Source organism: Malaclemys terrapin, chromosome 8 (genome assembly GCF_027887155.1).
Source record: "Malaclemys terrapin pileata isolate rMalTer1 chromosome 8, rMalTer1.hap1, whole genome shotgun sequence".
Classification (NCBI taxonomy): Eukaryota; Metazoa; Chordata; order Testudines; family Emydidae; genus Malaclemys; species Malaclemys terrapin.
In genome coordinates this window covers 47,931,764-47,956,940 of record NC_071512.1, presented here as the reverse complement: position 1 = coordinate 47,956,940, position 25,177 = coordinate 47,931,764, and the positions used below count along the sequence as shown (strand labels likewise).

The window sequence follows — 25,177 nt, the reverse complement described above, 5'->3', positions numbered from 1 at the left end:
TGGACTAGGGAGTGTCATTTCATTATGAGCAGGTCTACACTACAAACTTGCATGGCACAGCTGCACCGATTCAACTGCGCTGCTGTAACGCTTCTGGTGAAGACACTCTAAAGCCGATTGGAGAGAGCTCTCCGGTTGGCTTACTAACTCCACCTCCCCAAGAGGCAGTAACTATATCGGTAGGAGAAGCTCTCCTGCCAATATAGTACTGTCTACGGGGGGGCTAAGATTGGTGTAACTATGTCGCTCAAGAATGTGGATTTTTCACACCCCTGATTGACATAGTTATAGCGAAGTAAGTGTGTAGTGTAGACCTGGCCTATGTATGTGTACAGGGTGTAGCACAGTGGGGCCCTGATCTAGGCCTCTAGGAGTCACTGCAGTACAATATTATGAAGAGAGCTATCTTCTCCCCTATCCCCCAGTAAATGCAGGCTAATAATTCTTAGTAGCAAAAATGTCAGATAACTCCTGTGTCAAAGGGAGAGCTAAGTTTCAACTTTTGACCAACTTTCCAGAGGGCTGATTACTGAACAGCTCTGGCAGCCGCAATGGGAGCTACTGGCTATTTGGCATTTTTGAAAGTCAGGTTGCTCATTTAGGTGCCCAAATATGGAATTAGGAACCTAACTTTAGACTCCTATTTTTGAAAATCTTTTGGATCAGAAAGAGCTCATCTTTGGGCATATAGTGCCTCCCTTGCAATGTTGTGTTCACGTCTCATGTGTCCGCTAACAATAGTTAGTGAAAGCTCTGCGGATCAATAATTATTTTAATTATTTTTTGATCTCTTGCCGAGCATACATACAGTGTTCTCACTTAGATTTCTGGTGTGGTTTCGGCTAGAAGATTTCTTTTAAGTAATAAAGTCTCTGCTGTTCTTGGAGGCTGGCATACCTGAAAGACAAGCACTGGTTTTCCTTGACAACCTAAGGAGATTTGAGTGTGACTGGACACCTCCACCTAAAGGCCAGCAATTCAGGGTTCTGCTTCCTATGTTTCTGTGGTGATTAATAAGACTGCTAAACCCTCCCCTCCTTATTTGTGCAGAACTCCTACTGAAGTCAGTGGGAGTTTGCTCTGTGAAGGTGGCATGAGTTGGCTTATAGTCTGGTGGACTAGCAGAATTACATTACTGACACATTGGGCCTCTTGTGAGGCTTTAGCAGCTGAATCCAGTAGGCCAGGTATTTACCTTGCTCCTGACCCTTTTCTCCATCTCTGCTAGAACGTTGCTCTCTCTGTCTTGCTGTCTGTGTGCAATTCTGCTGGCGACACTCTGGAGGCAGGACTACAGGCAGCAGTGTTGGGAGCTACTAGTCAGCTCTGGGCTCTCCTCAAGGGCAAGCAGGTGAGGGAATTCACTGTTCCAACAATGTAAGGCATCGCTACCCTGAAGGGCTCATGATGTTCCACCATTTGTGTGTTACCAAGGCATTTAACTGAGGTTGGAGCAGCTCTCTAAAGCGCAGTGCAGCTGAATCCCTGAACTTCAAACAGCATGGTGTCTGAGCCATTGCCAGTGCTTTGGGGATTGAATTCTTCCCACAAGCACGTTTTCCCCCAGTGATATGTAGCTGGAACTGTACATGTAGTGATGAGTCGTATATTACCCCACATCAGTTTTAGATGGACTGTTGTCTAAAAAGAGTCTAGAAAGGGGATTGAGCCCCAGAAATAGGGAAAAAACAAATTAATAGAACCAGATGAACCAGCCAGTGGGGATAACTTAATGACCTTATTTTACTAAGAACAAACAAAGGTAATATAGGATTTCCTTGTGATGAGAATTGGATTAATTCTGGCCCTGTTTGGCACTGAACTGCCTGCAAAAGCACTATTCTGAGCTCAGGCGAGGGATGTGGTTGTGCAGAAAACAGAACATAACCATCTTCTGTAGAAACAACATGTGTTTAACTCCTTGCACTGGTGAAAAAAGAACATAGAGACATTTGATAAAGTCAGAATTTCCTTTACAGTGTTCAAATCTAGTGATTACTGTTCTTTCTTCCAAGATCTAAATGTATAAGGCCAGATCCACGGCTGTTGTAAATCAGTGTAACTCCATTGACTTTATTTGAACGGTGGGAAGACTATGACTTCAGTGGAGTTATTCCAGTTTATACCAGCTAAGGATCTGGCCCATGTTTTTTTAACCCATTACTAATGTGAATCATAGAATATCAGGGTTGGAAGGAACCTCAGGAGATCATCTAGTCCAACCCCTGCTCAAAGCAGGATCAATCCCCAACTAAATCATCCCAGCCAGGGCTTCGTCAAGCCTGACCTTAAAAACCTCTAAGGAAGGAGATTCCACCACCTCCCTAGGTAACCCATTCCAATGCTTCACCACCCTCCGAGTGAAAAAGTTTTTCCTAATATCCAACCTAAACCTCCCCCACTGCAACTTGAGACCATTACTCCTTGTTCTGTCATCTGCTACCACTGAGAACAGTCTAGATCCATCCTCTTTGGAACCCCCTTTCAGGTAGTTGAAAGCAACTATCAAATCCCCCCTCATTCTTCTCTTCTGCAGACTAAGTTCCCTCAGCCTCTGTGCATAAGTCATGTGCTCCAGCCCCCTAATCATTTTCGTTGCCCTCCGCTGGACTCTTTCCAATTTTTCCTTCTTGTAGTGTGGGGCCCAAAACTGGACACAGTACTCCAGATGAGGCCTCACCAATGCCAAATAGAGGGGAATGATCATGTCCCTCGATCTGCTGGCAATGCCCCTACTTATACACCCAAAATGCCATTAGCCTTTTTGGCAACAAGGGCACACTGTTGACTCATATCCAGCTTCTCGTCCACTGTGACCCCTAGGTCCTTTTCTGCAGAACTGCTGCCTAGCCTCTCGGTCCCTAGTCTGTAGCAGTGCATGGGATTCTTCCGTCCCAAGTGCAGGACTCTGCACTTGTCCTTGTTGAACCTCATCAGATTTCTTTTGGTCCAATCCTCTAATTTGTCTAGGTCCCTCTGTATGCTATCCCTATCCTCCAGCATATCTACCACTCCTCCCAGTTTAGTGTCATCTGCAAACTTGCTGAGGGAGGAGTTCTTGGGGCACTCCACTTGATACTGGCTGCCAACTAGACATGGAGCCATTGATCACTAACCGTTGAGCCTGACGATCTTGCCGGCTTTCTATCCACCGTATAGTCCATTCATCCAGCCCATACTTCTTTAATTTGCCGGCAAGAATACTGTGGGAGACTGTATCAAAAGCTTTGCTAAAGTCAAGGAATAACACGTCCACTGCTTTCCCCTCATCCACAGAGCCAGAATGAAAACCATTGCCATCTGGAGTAGCACACCAAAACCCAGGGCCTCCTATTGGTCTGCAGCAGAAGGTTACCTAACCAACACTTCCCACAAACAGTGTATCTTGCTGCTTTTGAAGGTGCAGTCAGGGGAGTCGTCATTGTTTGTGCTCAGATGTGGGTGGTGGGGGAAGGAGGAGAATAACTATTTGCCAAATGGTTATGGAGAAAATAGGTTGAGACACATCTTACTTGTTTGGTTTCTGTGAGAGGGGCGGGATACAAATGCCATAGATTTTAAATAAAAATATCACTAGTAGAGCATCCTATAATATGCAACCATCCTAAACAATTCTTTTTTCCTTCTCTTTGATTATCATGAACATAAGAGTGGCCATACTGGGTCAGACCAATGATCCATCTCACCCAGTATCAGTCTTTTGACAGTGGTCAGTGCCAGATGTTTCAGAGGGAAGGAACAGAAAAGGGCAATTATCGAGTGATCCATCCCGTCGTCCAGTTGCAGCTTCTGGCAGTTGGAGGTTTAGGGACAGCTAGAGGATTGGGTCCATCGATGGACCTATCCTGCAGGAACTTACCTAATTCTTCTTTTAACCCAGTTATGCTTTTATGCTGGACTTGCCAGAGTTTATGCTTCTATTTTCCTCAGTAGGATTTGATTTCCAATTTTTAAAGAATGGCTTTTTGTCTCTAACTGCCTCTTTTACTCTGCTGTTTAGCAATGCTGGCATTTTTTTGGTTCCGTCTACTGTTTTTTAATATGGGGTATACATTTAGTTTGAGCCTCTAATACGATGTTTTTAAATAGTCTCCATACAGTTTGCAGCCATTTCACCCTTATGACTCTTCCTTTTAATTTTCATTTAACTAGCGTTGTCATTTTTGTATAGCTCTCCATTTTGAAGTTAAATGCTACTGAGGCGAGTTTCATTGGTAATTTCCATCTTACAAAGATGATAAATTTAATTACATTATGGTCACTGTTACTGAGCGGTTCAGCTATATTCACCTCTTGGACCAAATCCTGTGCTCCATTTAGGACTAAATCAGCAATTCTCTCTCCTCTTGCGGGTTCCAGGACTAGCTGCTCCATGAAGCAGTCATTGTTGGTGTCTAGAAATTTGATCTCTGCATCTTGTCCTGAGGTGACATGCACCCAGTCAGTATGCGGATAGTCGAAATCCTCCATTATTATTACATTTTCTGCCTTTGTAGCCTAATTGTCCTGAACGTTTCACAGTCACTGTCACCATCCTGGTCAGGTGGTTGATAGTACTTTCCTACTGCTATACTCTTGTTGTTCAAGCATGGAATTTCTATCCATAGAGAGTCTATGGTACAGTTTGATTCATTTAAGACTTTTACTTCATTTGACTCTGTGCTTTTTTTCAATATAACGTCACTCCCCCACCAGCATGACCTACTCTGTCATTCCTATGTATTTTGTACCCTGGTATTACCACATCCCATTGATGTTCCTCATTCCACTGAGGTTCTACAATATCTAATATATCAATGTCCTCACTTAACACCAGGCACTCTAGTTTGCCCCTCTTAGTATTTAGACTTCTAGCCTTCCTCACTGCTTCTCATGGGAATTGTATCTGTGATTATACTGTATTTGTCTGAAGTTAAATGCTTTGGGCACAATATTTGCAGTCTCGTGCCTTTTATAAACCAGTTAAATTGCCTTGTAAACAGAAGTGCTATGATGCTAAATAATATGCTCTTCTGATCTGGTGCAGGTCTCAAGTCAGCCATGCCTCCAGCAGACACTTTGCTTGCTCCTTCCACTACTGGAATTTTTCATCCAAACATTAGACCCTCAACTGATAACTCAGGTAAGAGACATCTTTTTGTGCAATCTACCTCATGCATGCTGGATCTTTGTTATTAAATGAGATCACATCTAATGAGTTGTTTCATGGTCTGATTTCTACCACTTAGCAAGAATTCTTAACTTTTATTTTGATTCCTTCCTACACTGTTTTGATGGCTTTGCTATGGTGTTTGCTACACATTGGTTCACATCACTTTTGGGACTCTCTCAGTCTCATTTTTTTCGCTGGGTTTAGGGCAGTGATGGTGTATGATGTATGTTTCTCTTTCAAATGCACTTTGGGCTTTTATGTAAGGATTCCATTTTTTTATTTTGGGGGGGGGAGGTAACATTTTGAAAAGCTCTGGGATACTTGCTTTTGTTCCATTGATGCATCTATTGTTCTGATCTAACTCTCTCTAGCTTTGAATGAACTCAGACTTGTTGGTCATTGCAATCCCCGATTGAACAGAGTTTTTGTCGTATTTGTTTCTTATTTGATGGGGCTTCATCCAGATCTATTTTCCTGCAGGTGTTTGCAATGCAAGCTTCCCTCCTTGAGTTGGATCCCCCAGATCATGTTCGCTTGGCAGCACTCGATCTTCTCTCTTCCATGGGGAAATTGTTTATGCCACAAGAAATTCAGGTAAATGCACTGCAGGCAACATTTTGTCCTGAGCCATTCGTATATATTATTAATGGGTTGTGTTCATGGAATATGTAGTACAGTGCCACTGGTTCTTGGAGACATTTATTTTCAAACCAGGACATACTACTTCTATGGCAGTTTTATATTCTAGTGAGACTGTTTCTGTTACTCGCATTGCCCGTAGGATGCTGGGTGCATTCATTTGTATATTATTTCCCAGGAGCTTGACAGAAGGGCTGATGTATGAGCTCCAGATGGGAAGGAATGGGTTTTGTGTACATGTTCTCTCTGTTTTTTGCCAGCCAAGGCTGTTGCAGACTTTCTCGACCTGTAGACTCTAGGCTTCTGACAGAAATATTTCTTTAATGATGAATCAGGGGGGCAGGATATGCCGATTAGCCCTCCACAAAAATCTGACTAGTGTGTGCTCCCCTTTCAGGGGCAAGTTATACCCAAGCTGTCATATCTCTTTGCCTCTCTGTTGGCCGACAAGACTTGGCTGATTTACCAACATGCACTGGAGGCATTCACTCAGTTTGCAGAGGTAAGAATGACACCACATTGGATGTACATATTTAGCTCTGTTAATATTTCCTTGTATATCAGTTCCTCTAGCACCTTAATTTTTGTTGCTCTTCTCTGAACTCCCTCCACTTTGTCAATATCTATCCTGGAGCAAAATGCTTGAAACTGACCTCCGTATTCCATGTGCTATTGCACGAAAATAAAAGGATTAACAAAATGCAAGAGAAATACAGTGGCCCTAGGAAGCAAAAGTGAAGGAAGAACAGATTTCCAATATTGTTTTAAATACCTCCCCACCCACATCCTCAACACAGAACATTTTCCAGATTGTTTTGTAGATGCTCTACGGTTCATTTTTATTATGGCTGCATTGAACGTTAATATACTAACCAACTTTTTCTTGCTCAAAACCTTTGACAGACAACAAAGCATGAAGATGTAGTTCCTCAGTGCCTTAATTCTGAAGAAACTAAAAACAAGGTTGTTTGCTTTCTGGCCAAGGTATCTTATTGAATTATTTTACTGTTGTCTTGCTTGATAGAAGAGGGGCTCTTGCCCACAGTAAAGTGACACAAGACTGCTCTGTAACTGGAATCTGAATATTTGTTTTCTCGAGCCTTTTCATGCTTGCTAAAGTTGGCTAGAATGAGGAACAGTGATGGCAAATGCTGTGCAAGTTTCCACCACAGACTTTCCCAGTGTGCCTCAACTCTGATTTGTTAACATTCCCTGCTATTCCCTTCCTGAGTACAAGGTGACTAAATTGGCTGGTGCTTCGGGTAAGGTGAAGAGGCATCCATTAGTGAGATGACAGATTGCAGCTCCCCTGTTCAGAGGCAAAAGGCCGGATTCTCAAGCCCCTTTGCTCTGTGTGTCATTTTTTTGTGTGTACCAGTTAATGGGCACCTAAATGAAAATAAGTGACTAGCAGAGTGCATTGATTTTCTTCACGCAGAAGCCTCCACAGAGAGTATTGAGAAAAAACTAATGAAAGAGTATTTTGTACTTCCTAGTAAATGCACTGAACTCATGACCATTAAAAGGTGAAGAGTTGTCTCTGCTGTTAACAACCCTTGCCTCCTTTGATGTGCCAGCTTTCCACTGGACAGCAGCACTTCAGAGGGGACAGCACAGGAGTTTTTGCTCACTGTATTGCATAGGGGAGAGGCAGCAAAGCAACTGCTACTGCGAATGTCAGACATGAAATGATGCTCCAGCATAGTTGTTGTAGCCCACATTAGACTGAGCTGTTCTCCCAGCCTAGTGCCATACGTTTGCTGGTTGAAGCCTTGCTGAAGAGCTGCAGTTTAAAAAATAAAAAACAGATTACATTAAAGAGTATTTCCATTGCCACAGTGTAATTGTCAAGGGGTGGAGTCAGGGAGGCTGGAAATGCTGCTGTGTTTGGGTTTGTTGTTACTGCTCCTGTGGCTTTTCCCTCAGGCAAGGCAGGGAGAGGAGACTGCAGAAGCAAGGGCAGAACGAGTGAAACAGGAAAAGGCCGTCTGCAGTGCACACTTGCTTAAAATGAAAATGGATGGAGAATGGGGCTCAGCATTAGAGGTAGGTGTCTCTTTGAAAGCAGCTGGACTAGGTTTGTATTAGTCCTTAGCCGTGCCCTCATCCATGGGGAATGGCACTGTCCTCCTCCCAGCACTTGCTGTGAAGAGGGCACACCATCCTGAGCTGACAGGGAGTCTTGCTCTCATCCACCTGCTGCACTTCAGTGCTGGGCTCTGTACTGCCCTTGCAACTGCCACAAACTCTCTCCTCTTTCTGGGCTGAGGGAGAGAGCAAGGGGGGAAGGCACCTCAGAGGAGCTGGGAAAAGCTGTGCCAGTCAAGAGTCCTGGCCCACCCCATTTCATTAGCCTCTGGTAGTCCTATCCAACCTGTTAGACTGTCATAAGCAAGGGCTATGTGATTTCACTTCTGCTGAGGGAGGATTCATTTCTCCCCCCGTTGTTACTAGGGGGCGGGGGGGTTTAGAAGTGCCCTATTGCCCTGTACTCACTCGAGGAGCATTTAAAGGGGAACCTGTTGGCCCTCAGCCTTACAACACTGAAAGGAGCCCCCATGCCCTGTGTTAATTGGGATACTACGTTTGCGCCACAGCTCAGAGAGAGCCGAGAAGCGATTATATTGAACCAGTGAGTGAGACATAAAAAACTGTTAAGAGAAATTCTCACAGCTTTAAGCACTGGCTTTAAACTTAGAGGTTGAAACCTGCATGAAACATCCCAGCTGAAGCAGCTTGTGTGTGTGACTACATGGCCTGGTTATTTTTCATCTAAGAGGTTGAGGATTTGGCCTGTATCAGTGGGATTGTAAGTAAATAGTAGAGGTTTAACATCTCACGTTTTAATCTTCAGCCCTTAGCAAAGAGAGCTTGTCACTCACCCTGTGAGGAGCAGTACAAGTCTGCTATAGACACTGCTGAGAGAGCGCTGGAAGCTGTGAAACTGCTGCTGCAGAAAGGACCATCTCCTGCTTGGCTTGCAGTGAAATTAGAGGCTCTACAGACAGCAGTAGCCATCTTAAGAAACACTGTACAATAAGGTGTTAGATACTGAACAGCTCAGCACCGACTTAACACTGGGGGAGATCACAGCTGGAAAACGAACAAACTGAAAATAAGGGGCATTACCGGTGATACCCTTCTACAAAACACCCTGATTTTGATTCACCCACTGTAAATAGTGTTTTGTTTAATGTGCCTGAATGTGTTAACTTTTTCGGAAGACAGGCCTTCTGCCTTAAGATGTTGAATTTAACTGACTCCATGCTGTGTAAAGGAGCTGCTTTCATATGCTGCTCTAACTTGGACCAGGGAAAGCTTAACAGGCTTGTGTAGTAAGGTATTTGAATCTTTTCTAAGAGAAAATGGACTGTAATTGTCCCTGTTACATCTACAGAGACAGACACAGACACTTTTGTATTAAATTGAAGTCAGGCACCTGAGCTGCTGTTTCACTCAGACACTGTACTGATCTTCTGAAAATAATCTTTATTGGTCAGGTTAAAGAACAGTGAATTTAGAGCTATGATACAATTTGTGTTAAACACACTTTCCTTGTAATGGTCTCCTAGCACACTGCACCCACCCAGCCATTCATTCTGGTAGAACAGCAATAAATAGGTCATCCAAGTAAACTGTACAGTCTAAAATCATTGCAGTTTGCATCTAAAAAGTTAAAAGGAGCCCCTCCCGTGTGGCTTATTTTTCTAATAAAAAGAAATGGCACAAACATTAATAAAATTTATCTGAACTAATGCAATTTTCATTTATTTTCAAGAGTTTTCCAGAGCAGTGATGATTCGTGAAACAGAAAAGTATACATCACTCTTTCAGCTCCAACACACAAACCATTCAAGCTGTTCCAATTTCCACTAGCCAGGGCTATGCACCTCACTTGTACATATGGCTTGAGCATCCTGGTATAGGAAGATTAGGCTGCATGGGGCTCTCGCCTGCCGTGTTGGTGAGGTAATAATCTAACACATCCTGGAAGCAATAGGCCATAGACCACCCTTGTTTTTTCCCCATCCATCACCAATTAGTATCATCTTCCCAGTTCACCTCTTCCTCTTCACCCCAGCCTGCAGTTTCAGCCTAGAATAATTACATAAACTGTGTCAGTAAGAACACACCAGATGACAGTCATGCAGAGCTACATCCAGCCACGTAAAACAGATACATTAACCCAACCCCTGATAACTACGCCAGACATCAATGGGGCCCCCTGTTCCTGGGGAATTCCTGTTTGGTTCACAGCTGGCTGAGAGTTGTTGGAGTTCTACCTCCCTGACCCAGGTTTTTGGTAATCCTCTGGCCTTTGAGTAAACTGCACAGCTGGTCAGTTACTGGCTGGAGCAGCAGCAAAATGAATGTGCTGTAATGCCATGCACCCCTTCTGTGAGGGCCTGGTAACGGGGAGAGAGACAGTCCTTGCCCCAAGGCCACTAGTACTAGAAACCACCTCAGCAGACTCAACAAGAGTGTCAGGTTTGCTGGGCTATCACCAGCTCTCACCCTAAACTCCAGGCAGTTTCCAAATCCAGCATCCCCCGTTAAATCTTTATATAGACATAGTAGATGAAGTGGTAAGTGGCCTAAATAAAATATTACTAGGGCTGAAAATAAAAAGGGGGCACCAGCTCCTACTTACCTAGATCAATGACCAGACCTGTCTGTACTTTGCCTACACTGAGCACCCACAGGTACTCGTAGTGACAATATTTTTTCTGAGCAGAGCTCAGCTGTCCCACTTCTAGTAATTTACTCCCTGTGGTACCAGAAAATAAGCAAATGTGCGCTATTTTTAGAAACAAGCCATCTCTTCCTTCCAGAACAATTCAAACGAAGCACTTGAAACACTGCATTAAGGGGGAACTGTTGGTAGGCAGTTAAGACATCAGCTGCTTTAAAATGTCACTGTGGGTGAGGTTTCAATCCCCCCTGGAAAGCCCTGGTAAAACAGGTTTGCAGAGAGGTTCTGTGCATCATTTCTAAGAACCTGAAACCTCCCACCCCAGAGGTAGGAACTTATACGCTATAGAAAGGCACTAGGGTTAGCCCATTGAGCCAGGCTGTGCAGCAGATGCAATGGCCAGGCCTGGCCATAAATACATCCCTTTCCTGCAGTTTTGTGAGGAGCCACCATGGAGCTCAGCACTAAGATTAAAATAGCCCTCCCCGTGAAGCCTGTTCTCCCTGTCCTAGTTAGGTCAGCTTTTAGACTGTTCCCCCTGACTGAAATAAAATCCTTGTGCTGCATGTGGTTCAGCCACTCACTGGCCTGAGACACAGGAGATCCAGCATCAACTCCCTGCGTGACCCAGGCAAGTCACTAACCTCTATCTGATAACACTTCCCTACCTCCCAGGGATGTTGTGCAGATAAATGCATTAGGTGCTCAGATACTATGGGGGGGGGGAGGGGGGAAGAGGCACCATATCAGTACATTAGATAGCAGTGGTTTCCAAAGGTGGTGTGCGTTAAGCTAGCACTGGACCAATTATTTAACACAGATAGGTGAGTCAGGTATTTTGCAGTCAGACAATGGTTTAAAACCAGTCTCTGTCCCTGCTGTGACTCTCAAATGGGAGTAAAGTACTATGGCAGCAAGGTGGGGTAAAAGCAGCAGTCCCCCTGTTCTTAGCCATATCACTCAGCAGAGGAACACATGCTATTAACACAGGAACTGTTATCTCTAAGGGAGGTGAGGGCTCCTCCCTTCCAAAAGGCTGTAGAGGAAGGGGTCTCTATACACCTCCCTCTCTTCCTACCCTGCATGCTCTGGTGGCAAGCAGGGGATGTTCCCTTTCCTGCTAGCACTGACAGTGATTGTGCTTTGTCCTGCAAGGCAGTCTCTCAGTCCCTCAGCTCCGATAGCACTACCACTGGCTGTGACAGGTCACCCTGTTCCATTTCAGAGACAGAGGCTGTTTGGGGAGGGAGAATAGCCTTTCCTGCTTCTCCCCTTCTTAGGAGTACCCACAGCCCAGGACTCAGTCAGATAAGCAGACTGTTCCATGTGCAGAGCCATAACCCTGTCCCTCACTGCTGCAGAACATAGCAGCAGTCCTTGGACTCTGTGACAATCCATCAGAACCTCCAAGTCACGTGCCCATTTCAATAAGCAGCCTAGGACTTTGTTTTGATCTATCTGGTACATTATACAGGCACGTGATGACAGAAACCAGAATTACACACCACTCTACAACTCCCTAGAGAAAATGTGCAGGTTTCTAGCACCACTGGCTGTCGTGGACAAGCTGTTTCTTTCCTCTTTTCAGATCGTACAAACCATTTAAAAGGAGGAGTTCATTTGCAAGGTGCATAGATTCCTCCCACCCCTCCTATTTTATAGTAGGTTTATCTTTTAAAAGGGGTTACATAACTAATGAAAGAGTCCCAGAAGCAAAACATCCCATTTAATGCCATGTGGTTCATGCTGCACCCCACAATGTGCCTCAGCTGTTTTAGCAGGACTGCTACAGCTGAGAGTGGAATTTAGACTCCCAACTCTTCAAATCTTTGGCCACTCCACTGAATCTACAAGGTCACACTTGCGTTGAAGGTATCTGTCTAGTAGAAGCTGGGCTAGGACAATCATATTTCACACAGGCCACTAAACAGCCCCTCTCTGGATCTGAATTCAAGAACTAGAAGGAAAAGTTTATATCCCCTTCCTAGTCCTCAAGCCACTGTGCCTAATTGTTTTAAAGGCCACAAGTTTACCCAAACTGTACTAATCAGTTTCATGTGCCTCTTATCACACATCTGCAGCTACAAGAGCTGATCAAACTAACAATAGTGCCTGATAAGATGCATCATTCAGCACCTTTACAGCAGTCAACTGATGTCCACCTGTTTCCTCACCTGCAAAGACTCCTTCCTCTCCCCCATGTTATCCACTGTCTAGATGAAGTTGCTGAGGCAGCATGCACTGTGCCAGCACTGCACAGATGACACCCTGCTGCTAAGGACTGAGGCATAGTGGCAGGTTTGTGCAGGACCTGCTTGCATTTTGCATCCCTTGAAATGCATTTTTCCTTCTACAATTTACCACATCACTCAATATAATCCCCCCAACTCCCCGTATTCTCACCTCATTGACTTCAGCTGCTGCAAATTTGGATGAAAATTGCACTATCTGGGAGGTATCCTCTCCACTGGAAACTGCACTTAAGTGACTAAGAACAACCGAGTCTGTCCTCACTTCCGGTAAAATCAGGAAAGCTGCAGATGGTTTAATATCTGGGGTCATGTCAGCAAACCAGTCCAACTCAGGATCTCGCCCTGGTTTCCTCTTCACTTGGATTGTGAACTCTTCTCCTAAGCCAGACTCCCATGGAGACTTGGGAGACCTTTCCAGGAATGCTGTTTCTCTCAGCTGGTCTGGGTGGTCCCAGCTGTCATTGCTCCAGCAATTCACAGGGCTGGACATTGAGGGAGGACTGGGTTTGAAGCTTTTGGATTCTTTGCTCGGCTGAAGGGCACCAGGGAGTGGCCTCTGCACTTGGACTCCATCAGCTCTTGTAGCATTGAGGCTGTTTCCTGAGAACAGTTTAGGAGCAGGGCTGCTGGGCTCAAAGTTGTCCGAGGGTTCCTTGTCCACATTATGATCAACAACATAGGGCCCAGTGCTGCCATGTGGCTCCATAGGCCGGAGCTGTACGTTCACAATTTTCTGAGTCTCGGGCTCTTCGGACTCGCTCCAGTCTGGCCATTCCTCTGCTGGCTTTTCAGAAGTATTCAAAGGGCTCCTGCTGCTTCCCACAGTATTCATCGCAGCAGGATCTCCATTCAGGGATAGCTGAGGGTCTTGTTCAACTGTGGAAGACATAGGAATTACACACCTGTTTTGGATGGTGCTAAATTGTGCCTTTCCCATAAAACTGGGAATGTAAGTTATACCTAGAACTCCCACGATGCCCTAACTCGATCACTAAGGAAACACCACACCAGCCTGCTCAGGAACAGTCACACTAGATCAGAACAGTGCTCCACATAGCCCAGTGCCTTGTCTCCACCAGTGATCTATACTGATGCTTCAAAGTGCTGCTAAAGGAGAAGAGAAGGCAGGGCAGAAATGCCTCTGCCTCAGAAGCAGTGACCAGCTTCCTGCCTACAGTGGGAGGGTTACTAAGCTTGGAACATCTAACCAGCAAGTGCCCAGGGGCTGCTGAGTTGCTACTGGACAAAGGCAAAGGAGAACAAACACAGATGGACATTTTGGATCAGCTTGCTGAAGACAGGGAAGCAGCAAGTATATGAATGGTGCCAACTGCAACTAGCTAGTGAGTCATGACAGCCTTCAGCTCATTGCTGGAGCTGCTCACCTACCTAGCTATGAGGTGGGAAGGTTAGGGCACATAAAAGGGCCAGGGCGCAAAGGCAAACAGACATGCCATTAGGGGTACATATCTATGTTGCTCAGTTTGCCAGCAGTGTCATTGTTTACTTCAGTCTTCTCAATTATCTTCTATCCATCCCTGTGCAAATCAAGCACTGAGAGCCCCCCTCCAGTACTTAGCTTTCCAAAGGTTAAACATACAAACTGTTCTCCTAAACATTGTGTTAGGTTCTTCCTCTGTACTCTCCACTCCCCACATTTCCTAGCTCCTTTACCTGTCAGGTACATATGGCAGTGAGTCACTCAACTGAAAATGGCACCTCTGTAGCCATTTCAAATCAGCAGGAGGCAGCGCTGTTGTGCTACCACCAAAAAGGATATTAGTCATTAGTGTTTAGTAGCAGGGACTGCTCCAGTAAGAAAGCTCTGGAGGTTTACCTGTCTTTAAGGCCACCTGAGAGTCTTTTCTTGGCACATGTTTCTCGCTGCTGAGGGACACGTTTCCAGCGATGGGGCACTTGGGGAACACACTGGAAGAGTTGTTCTGCAGGGGCTGGGAGAGCTGACTTCTCTGGTTGCTAATGTGAGTTGGGGAGTCTGCAGGGATACAAAGCAAAAACACAAAGGACACTCACTCAATAGCTGCTGCTCTGCTCAGAACAAAGGCACAATAGAGATCTTCATTACATTCAATTGCCAGGATGAAACCCAAGATGGCCCACAATCTACTCCATTTTCTGCAATTTGCTGGGTCTTCAGATTCCTGGCAAGTTGCTAAGGCAGCCCTTGAATCAGCAAAACGTACTTGGGCTCTACATTTGAGGCCTGGGTACTTTGCAGACCCCTGGGTGAATGCAGCAGCCATCACTGCACTTTAATGAAGTGAAAGTAATATGAGCCCCATTCACATCCTATTACTATGCATCTAAGATGGCGAACAGTGTTTATTCAACCATCTGTCTCCCCAACACAAGCTTCTGCTCTGCAGGTCAGACAGTCACAAGGTTCCACAGGGATTCTCCTGTTATCTCCTCCCTTGACGCCTCTTTCGCTGCCATACACATGCAAAACAAACTCTCAGCTGCCTCTCAAAGACTGTGACGTAAACCAGTCTGCTGTTCAGTACAGGAACCAGCTGATTGAGGTGTTTCAGCACACAGCAACAGGCAGCCAGCACTGGTGCAAATGAAGCCAGTCACTATGGCATTGCCTGTGTAACACTAAACCCTGACTGGATCAGCAACAGCGGGGACTGGGCCTTGGAGCCCTAGATCTTAAAAGCTGGAGTCTCTTCTGCCTGAGGTAGAAGAGTCCGGTCTATTTGCCAAGGCTATAGCAGGCTCAACAACCTCTATTTAAGGTCCAGCCACCACTCAAGGTGGCAGAGCGCCATACTGTGATTTCTGTCACCTTATGTATCTGCACAAATGCAGTCCCCTAATGTAACACACTTTACACCAGTACAGGGTGATTTGTATCAGTGTGGCTTGTGACAGATTCCTTCCGGGGTGCCACCTGGAACTGGGATACCACTGAGCTCGCCTGACCCACCAGCCTGGGCTCCCTTTCAAACTGTGGTGCTGTGATAAGTTGCCAAGCTCTCCAACTTTGCTCTTTCATCAGCATACAGATAGGGACACACCCAGCTGCAGCTTCAGATCAGCTCTGCGTGGGAAGGCTCAGGTAAGGCACCTCCCAGTTGCTAAGGCACGTACCCCCTTCTGGAGTGCAAACCCAAAATTATACTGTCTTGCACTGCACAGGCAACTGTACAGCGTAAGCTCATAAAATTCACCCCCTCCCTCAATGTGGAGAGACATATGCAACAGCTTTCTGCCCGAAGTTACAATTTCCACACACACTGGTTTTAGACAAAACAAAACAAGTTTATTAACTACAAAAGATAGATTTTAAGTGATTATAAGTGATAGCAAACAGATCAAAGCAGATTACCTTAGTAAATAAACAAAACCACAAACTGAGCTTAACACACTAAATAGGTAGGATATGAATTAGCAAATGCTCACCCTGAGTGATAAACAGGCTGGCAGATTCTTAAGGCACAAGCTTCCTTGGCTTTCCCAGGTTTTCATACACAGGCTAAAATTCCCTCTAGCCTGGGACCATCATTTCCCCCAGTTCAGTCCTTGCCCCTCTGGTGTTTCCAGATGTGTTGTTGTAGGGGGAGTGAGGTACCATCATGATATCATTGTCCCCCTTTTATATCTTCTTCCCACTTGCTGGAAAGCTCTTTTGCTGTGACCTGGGTCAAGCAGTTCCCATTGTGTAGTGCTATCTCTGAGAGGTTTCTATTGTACACAGTTCCTGGGGTAATCCTTGTGCTTGTGTGCATTTTCTCAACGAGCCATTAACATTGTTTGGCCTTTTTACTGTTGTACCTGAAAGGCTGCTTGTGGGCGTTTTCAACCTCACAACATGTTTCAACACATACATAGCCAAACTTCATAACTTGACATATGACGATAGCACATACAATCAAACAAGATATTACTGTCTAGCAGATCAAGACTTTTAGAATGATGATACCTCACAAGTCATACTTTGTACAAAACATATCCTAATTACATGACAGTGGCGAATAGTGGGGTGCCAGGGTGTCACATGACTTACCCCCGTTTCCAAGCCAGGTAAGCTGCACCAGTGTAAATTGTGCTAGTGTAAACTGCCTACTGCCGGAGGGGTTGTGTTAATGTAGCTATGCAAGGCTGAAATACAGTTATAGACAAGGCCTACAGCTAACATCAAGACAAAACCAATTAGCTTCTGCTTTTTCTTCTCCCACATCAAGGGGGAAACAGATCAATCACAAACAGTTAAAATGTCACAAGATGCCAGACACAAGGTCCACTGCTCCATTTAATACCATGTTGTACTAAGTCATAGAGCTGACTGAATTTTTAACTATTTAGGAGGGATTGGTTACAATACTAATACTCCTCGCTGTGTCCCTTTAACAAAACGGAAAGTTGTGGTTTTGTTTATATATGGCTGTTCCCAGTGTGTGCCTTTGTCACTGGTGGTTTATTCCTCTACATCTCACTGGAGCAGCTTGTGGCAGGAACAATCTGTTGCTAAATAAGTTACCCCAGTTCTGTCTTTGCAGATCATTTTTTCCACTATTGAGGGCAAGAGGCCCTCACTTAACAGGCTTATCCACATGAGGGACTCTTCCTAGAGTCCCTATCCAAGCAGCACAGGCAAGATTGGACAGCACAAACCAATCTCACTGTGCTGCAATCCCAAACTCTTTTTGCATTTACCTACCTGCTGGCGAAAGGTCCGTAGTTTTAGTGAAACTCGGTGCGGAGCATTTGAAAATCTTAGTTCTTCCACCCCCCACAACCACTTCAGGTCCAAGCAGAGAGACCAGAACCGCTAAGCCATGCAGCGTTATTGCAACAATAGAGTCACTGGTATCTCGAAGGCCCAGTAGCACCTAGGACAAGACCAGAAAGCTATCAGAAACAGCAAAGAATCTGAGCAATTCTTTCTTTAGCTCTTCCATTAAAGATGTTTACAGCATGTTTCTGCTGTTCTTTCATCTAGACAATCATGTGGATAACCACTTATGAAACTCACTATTAGTGTCATCTTCTCTCTGACAAACAAAATTCAATATGTATATCACTTCCCTGGGTAGGAAAGTAGCCTTACTCCTCACTAGGGTTCAAAACCTGATTCATGTTACCAGTTAAAAAGGGTCACCCATACTAGCTCCTTGTGAACACTGGACCACTTTGCAAATAATCTGGCACAATTCAGAATGACCAGTCATCTCTGCTCAAAAGACTCCCACAACTGAGATACTGGAGTGGCATAGGATGGAGAGGCAGTGTATTGTCATAAGCGGGAGGTCATAAATCAAGCTTGATGTGTATGAGTTGTGGGAGGGGAGGAAGAAGGGGTATCTTAGCACTGGAATATCTATATATTCCAGGAACACTGGCATAGCTAGGGTTAGGGGGCAGGACTGGAATATCAAGGGGTGCTCCAGATCAGGACTGAGGTACCCTGGCGTAGCTAGGGTGAGGGGGCAGGACTGGGTTAGCAAGGAAGGCTCTAGCTCAGGATGGAGGTGAACTGACTGAGCTGTGAGAAGGTGCATGGGTGCCAGGCCTGGAATAAGTGAAGGGAGCTGCATGTCAGGGCTGAGCTGCACTTGGCAGAGTTGGGTGTTTGGGGAAAGCTTACACAATTTGCCTGCACTGTGCTTCACTGTTGCCAGGACTAGGAGATCTTTACGTGTAATAAGCAACAGAGGCCATCCCAGCAGCAGAATCCCCACACTCTTGATACGCCATGTCCAGTCCCGTTGTCTGCCTCATCATTAACCTGTGGCAATATGATGTTTTTCAACTCTTCCTGCGTGAACAGTTCTGCGTAGGCGTCAATGTGAGACAGCAGCACCACTCGCACGTGCTCTTCGTGGACCTCAAACAGCTTCAGCAACACAGGAGTGACGTGCGTCTGGAAGAGGGCTGGTGACAGCAGGCAGGTGGTCTCACTTTCTCCAGTTTTATCTAGGGAAGAGTTGGAACATGGGACAGGCAACCTCCCAGACCAAAGACAACTCTCTGCAAGTTAACGCTACTCTCAGTCACCACGGCCAGCAGCCTATGGGCTTAGGTCTATCACTGAGGAGCCCAGTTTGAATCATAGTCCTAATGCCATGCTCTCTTGGTCAGCAGGAGCCAGAAGTGCTGCAGAGCTAGTATGCTCAGGACATCAGAAGAGTGGGGCAGGAATGATTTGCATTGCTTGACAGTGACCCCTCTGGGCAATTAAGGGCACACAAGTCCCTGTGGCTGCTTAGGCAAAATTGTGAAGGAGGGGGAGCAAAGAAAGGGCACAGGAACTACTGAGAGAGAGACAAAGCACTCCAGCAGGGGAAAGAAGGGAGAGTGAATGCCTCCTGGGGAGAAAGAAGTTGCCCCATGCCAGCGAGGTGGCAGAGTAACCTGCTGCCTTCCCACAGCTCAAGCTAGGGGGCAGCCTTGTTATCTGCAAGAATGCTAAGGGAGGGGAGAGAAGGGGAGGGGGTATACACAGCCGCTGCTCTAAGAAATGCCCCTTGCCCCACAGTCCTGGGGAGGGCCATTTATAGCAGCATGGAAGGCGGCCAGACAATTGCTAATCTTCTTTTCAGCAACCGCGGGAGGCATGTGACAAAGGAACAATGAAAAGTTTGGCGGACGGGGGTACTCCCATTATTCTGTATCTGGAATGACAGAATCTTTGGTACTTTATCTTACAGTACTTGCTTGGCTTAAACAAACACCACTATTAAAACCTCTGTTCAAATTAACTAACCCCTCTGATTTCACTCCAAATGAGGAAGTGTTTGCTCTGAAGAGAGAATACTCAAAGTCACCTTTCTTTGGACCTAGCAGATGTGGAAGGAAACTCTTGACAGCTACTGGCTCAGCAAACACAAGCTGATTGAGTAAGAGAGGCACCAGCCGTGAAGCTATCAGCTTCTCTGACAAACAGGCCACTCTATCCATCAGGAATCTGTTTTGAGAGAGAGGAGTTAGTATGAGGATAACTTTTTATTTTCTTAAATTTGATTATGACTTGGTTTCAGAATGAGTTTCCATTAAATATCCCTTTCCCCTCCCTCTCTATTTAGACTGTGGGCTTTTCGGGGCAGGGGTTATCTCATGGTGTCTGTACAGTGCCTACAACAATGGAGCCCCAATCCTGATTTGAGGTAGGGCCTATATTCCCCAAACAAAATCATAAATAATAAAGAAATGGATACATCCTGTGAAACCTCATAGCCAAGCTACTGGCTGGCAAGGATTACACCAGACAGAGCCAGCCAGCCAAGCAAGCCCCAATCAAATTCTGTAGCCAGACTATGAATATTTCTGTCTTTTATAAAACTGTCCATCACCACAGTTTGTGTCTGTGTTTCAGAGCAAGGAGCTCACATGAACTATCACCGTGTTAAAGCCCTAGAGTTAAAATGCACTTACATCCCAACCCCCATACACATTACAAGGGTCGCCCTTCTGCCACTCGGTAACAGGCAAGCATGTTTATTCAGCAGGACATTGCCTGAACAAGATTGCTTCCCGTGCAAGGAAGGACATCAACTCAGGAAGACCCTCCCTTAATCTAAGGCAAAAAGTATTTCAGAAGTGATCTGTACAGGATTATTTTTAAATGGTTCTTTACCATGTATAAAGTGGGTCTGAAAGCGGCTGGATTTTGAAAAATTTCAGCCAAAAGAGTTCAGCTGTTTCCAAGAGTGAGGCCAGGGAAAAATACATTTTACCATAATAAAAAAATTCTGACAGTCTTATCTTTCAGAAACTCTAGTTGTGCCAAAAGTGTTAGTTATGGGAGGAGGGTCTTGGATTCAGTTCATCAAATGAGCAGCATTACAATGATATCACACCCCTTCTTCCCTCACCACCACACACGATGGCAACATGATGCTACAGCATAATAATATCCTGTAAGTGACACCATGGCTGATGCAGAAGTAAGGGGAAATGGGTAGTTCTGCCATGTAGACCAAGTGGGATCTAAATAAAAAACCTTCTGCTAAATTAGTCATGCTTCTGCCTACCACCCAAGGGAAAGCTTCTGTCCTTGGTTTTGCCTAAGTTTCCATAGAGAATCCAATCAGACCTCTAAAATACACCTGAGATTTCAGACAACCATGTCCACCACAGTCCAAATTTTCTAGCTCATTCCCAGGGAACAATGGGACCAATTATCTCTGCAATGAAAGTACTTGCTACTCACCTAGTTTACACATGGTTTTTACTTTTCTTGGAGTGACAACCACAGTGATCAGCTGCACATAGAAAATTGTGTAGATACCATTTCCAAGAAAAATTAGTTGTTCGGAATCAAACCACACAGCAAAGGTGATGGCAGGTATATCCTATTCAACGCTAACAATGGATCTTCTTGGAGTTTGTATAAGATTACATTAAAATCAGAACACATCGGTGATGTTCTGTGTAAGAGACTGAGATCCACAGATAGAGGAAATATCATCCCAGCTATAAACCTTTTAAAGTCTTGCTGAGATCCCATTTTGAACATGACAAAGTCATCCCCCCCTCCCACTGCAATAAATGCTCTCCACGAAGGTTAAAGCTCTTAAAACTTTTCACTTACTTGAAAAATTCAGTTTTCTCCTCCTCAGTCTTTAAGGTTAAACTTTTCAGAAAGTTCACAACTTCTAGAAAATCATTTCTGACCATAAAAAGAAAGAAGGCTAAGAATCAGGAACTTGAGATTCAAGAAAGCCACCTCCTGCATTAATCAGGCACATGGAGGAGGAAAGGGGAGTAACAAGTCACATGACATTGGACTGGGAACATCAGAATGACAGTTTGGGCTTCTTGCATTCCTCACTGCATCTGTGCGCTTCAGCCCCCATTGCAACCACTTCTAGCAGGAGGATTCAGTCTCCATGGTCCATTCCATTCTTAGCCTCTCTTGAGGCTATCAAGGAGGCCGGTGAAAGCAATTATGTGATTTGGACATCTGTCCATTAGAAGCTGGACTGAAACCAAGAGTAATTTCCTCAATCTGCAGGTCTACAACTGGAATTGAATGATGCAGCTATATACAGTATGAACTGAGCAATAGTACATTTGCAATCTCTTGAGCAGGATACCCAAATTATGGTGAGAAAAGGAAATTCCCACAACAGGCCAATAACACTATCCCAAGGCAGCAACATGTTTAGGTGATGGCAACTGTAGGTCTGTAGAGACTGGAAGTCAAGATGGATCTAAGATAGAGGTACCTCTAACAGCCTGGTCTTCTATGCCCTCCATCAGCACCTAGTATGAAGTAGGGGAGATAACATTTGCGATGCACGGGAGTGTCACTCTTTCAACCATCTTGCTGATAATTCAACAGCCCGCTATGAGGACTTCTGAATTTAAGGAATCTCCTTGTCAAAGATCCCACATGACAACATGCCTGTGAGCTTGGTAATTATGTTTGCACTTCATGCATCAAAGAACCACCAACAACCTTTCAAAATGAAATGAGTGATGTCAACACCACAGAAGTGAGGAACAGGGAGCTATAGCCAAACGGACAAAGCATTCATTCCCTCACCTGAAGAGCTCATGAGACAGTAAGCTGGACAGTGGTGGACGACACTTCGGATCTGGATTCAGCAGCGTACAGTGCAAGGTCTGTTGAAAACTGGAGAGAATATCCGCTGAAACTGAAGCCAGAACGAGCATTAGATTTCATTCCCAGCACCAGGTCCAGACTACACTCAGACTGCCCCTTCCTCTGCTGCAAACTTACTATTGTTTAAGTGCTGATGGGTAGCAAAATAGTCCAGAGCCGCTGCTATTGCTTAGTAGTGGTCATAAGCCTCTACCTTTTTTAGAAAGGCCATTTTCCATCAACCTCCTCCCTACCTGACCCATCTAGCCATTGAGTGCTGATGAGTTTAGGGAGTAAGCATGGAAAATACAGTGTATAAAAAGCCAGTTCTAAAGGGAACACTTTCTCCTAAGCTTGGTGAAGAGGACAAGAGAAGGTTCTTTTGAGCAGCTTTCTTTCACCTCACACATCACATTCCCACTGCAGCAACTGCAAACATCCTATTAGAGAAGACAGGCAGGACCTCAACTAAGAGCTCTATTTGGTGTCATTATAATTAAAGTCAGCTGGACAATTATAGGCATGGACAGACTTCCATGTGAAGAGATAATAAAAATGGATTCTTCAGGAAACAGATGAAAAAGGTGACATGATAGAGGTATATAAAATAGGGAGCGTTACACAGAAGTGAAATCATGCTCTTGTGCTGAGAGAGAGTGTAAATAGGATAAGAGGCACAATGGTCCAGTGGATCGAGCATTGTCCAGGGAGCCAGAACACTTGGGTCTGTCACTGACTCCTCCCTGGGAGACCAGGTCAAGTCACTGCAGTTTTGTTTGCCTTGGTTTCTCCATCTATATAATGGGAATAATGATATTCACCCCCTTTCTAAAAGGCTTTGAGAGCTACAGATAAGCACTACGTAAGAGTTTATTGTTAAGAACAAGGGCGCTCACAATGACAAAAGGCAGCAAATTTAACACTAAAGAATCATTTTTTCCCTCACACACCTACAGTGCCTAAATAATTACTTTTGAGGCAAAGAGTTTAATACGATTCAGGATTATTTGACATCCATGGCTACAGTAGCTAGGATAAAAATGAAGGGATGTCAAACTTCATTCTTCAAGCTAGGTAAGTGGTGGAGGGTTTTGGTTTTGTGGAACATTGGTCCACCTTCTATGGAAAGAAGGGGCTGTATAGCTCAGATGGCCTCCACCTCAGTAGAAGGGGGACCTATCTCCTTGGAGACAGGCTGGCTGGAGTACTCAGGAAGCCTTAAGCGAATAGCAAAAGGGGAGGGGAAAAAAAGACGATACAGGCACATAGCACAAAATCAAGATGTTGAGAACAAAATTAATCAAGAAACCAAAGGACATGAAAAGAAGAAATTCTTGAATTGCCTATACACCACTGCTAGGAACATGGGTAACAAACAAGATGAACTGGAATTGCTCATTTATGAGCATAAATTCAATCTAATTGGTATTACTAAAACTGGGTGGGATGAGTCACATGATTGGAATGTTAAAATCAAAGGTTATAACACATTTAGGAAGGACTGAGTGGGCAAAAGGGAAAGGGGCATGGCACTCTATGTCAAAAATGGCATTACCTGTTTCCAAGTCATTGATAACTCAGAAGAAAACGATATTTAATGCTTATGGATCAATGTCCTAACAGATAAAGCACAAGATAGGATTATTAGTTTATGTCTGCTACAGACCATCAAATCACACTAGGGAACTGGATGACCACCTCCATACACACCTGTCTATAATTCGTAGGAAAGAAACCTGGGTGATTGGAGAGAGTGGGGGTGGGACAAGACATCAATCTGAGTGACATATGCTGGAGGTCTCATGCTGCCAGGACTAAAACATCCTTGGGATTTCTAAACATTGTCATCTATAATTTCCTAACTCAAAAACTGTTGCTGCCAACATGGGGGAATTCTACATTGGACTTAGTCCTAACTATAAAGGAGGAACTGATCACAGAACTAAAAGTTAATGGTAGGTACAAGTGATCATGACTTGCTCAGATTTATAATATGCAAGAAGAAGAAGATCTAGACCAGTAATACTTGGTGTTTTAAAAGGACCAACTGCAAAAAGCTGAAAACAATTATGAGCCAAATCAGCTGGGAGGAAGAATTTACCAGAAAACTGTGAATGATCATTGGGAATCATTTAAGGACACCTATTAAGTGCCCAAAATGCCACAATTGAGGAAGAAGTCCCATGCTAGTTAAAAATCCAACTTGGTTTAGAGTGGAAGTGAAGGCAACTGTAAAAAATAAAAATAAAAAAATTGATATGCAACAAATGGAAGAAAGGGGAAGTTGATACTAATGAATATAAATCAGAAGTTAGGAATTGTAGAAAACTGATAAGAGAAGCCAAGGGACACAAGGAGAAATCCATGCCCAGTACAGTCAAGGACAATAAGACAGTTATTTAAATATATTAGGAATAGGTCTGTCAAGCGATTAAAAAAATTAATCACAATTAATCACACTGTTAAATATAATACCATTTATTTAAATATTTGATCTTTTCTACATTTTCAAACATATTGATTTCAATTATAACAATACAAGTGTACAGTGCTCACTTTATATTTATTTTTATTACAAATATTTGCACTGTAAAAACAAGAAATAGTATTTGTCAATTCACCTAATACAAGTACTGTAGTGTAATCTCTATCATGGAAGTTGAACTTACAAACGTAGAATTATGTACAAAAAAATAACTGCATTCAAAAATAAAACAATGTAAAACTTTAGAGCCTACAAGTCCACTCAGTCCTATTTCTTGTTCAGCCAATCGCTTAGACAAACAAGTTTGTTTACATTGGCAGGAGATAATGCTGCCACTTCTTGTTCACAATGTCAACTGAAAGCGAGAACAAGTGTTTTCATG

General features: G+C 44.3%; 2 protein-coding genes across 9 annotated transcripts in view; one reads left to right on the top strand and one right to left on the bottom strand.

Annotated features, from left to right (window-relative positions):
• The window catches only part of FIRRM (FIGNL1 interacting regulator of recombination and mitosis), a 37,300-nt gene extending 27,754 nt beyond the window's left edge, over positions 1–9,546 (top strand). For 3 of the 4 annotated variants that reach the window (XM_054036403.1, XM_054036405.1, XM_054036406.1), the window contains 7 exons: positions 1,229–1,351; positions 5,027–5,122; positions 5,633–5,746; positions 6,189–6,293; positions 6,695–6,775; positions 7,718–7,837; positions 8,646–9,546. In XM_054036403.1, coding sequence (XP_053892378.1) covers positions 1,229–1,351; positions 5,027–5,122; positions 5,633–5,746; positions 6,189–6,293; positions 6,695–6,775; positions 7,718–7,837; positions 8,646–8,831 — 825 coding nt within the window. In that variant the 3' untranslated portion in view covers positions 8,832–9,546. The remainder of the gene's footprint in view (positions 1–1,228; positions 1,352–5,026; positions 5,123–5,632; positions 5,747–6,188; positions 6,294–6,694; positions 6,776–7,717; positions 7,838–8,645) is intronic. The other variant, XM_054036404.1, reaches the window with a different exon arrangement.
• The window catches only part of SCYL3 (SCY1 like pseudokinase 3), a 30,692-nt gene continuing 14,775 nt past the window's right edge, over positions 9,261–25,177 (bottom strand). For all 5 annotated transcript variants that reach the window (XM_054036410.1, XM_054036408.1, XM_054036411.1 and 2 more), the window contains 8 exons: positions 22,251–22,362; positions 21,294–21,371; positions 19,528–19,667; positions 18,489–18,676; positions 17,421–17,592; positions 14,574–14,732; positions 12,888–13,612; positions 9,261–9,886 (listed from right to left, as the gene is read on the bottom strand). In XM_054036410.1, coding sequence (XP_053892385.1) covers positions 9,824–9,886; positions 12,888–13,612; positions 14,574–14,732; positions 17,421–17,592; positions 18,489–18,676; positions 19,528–19,667; positions 21,294–21,371; positions 22,251–22,362 — 1,637 coding nt within the window. In that variant the 3' untranslated portion in view covers positions 9,261–9,823. The remainder of the gene's footprint in view (positions 9,887–12,887; positions 13,613–14,573; positions 14,733–17,420; positions 17,593–18,488; positions 18,677–19,527; positions 19,668–21,293; positions 21,372–22,250; positions 22,363–25,177) is intronic.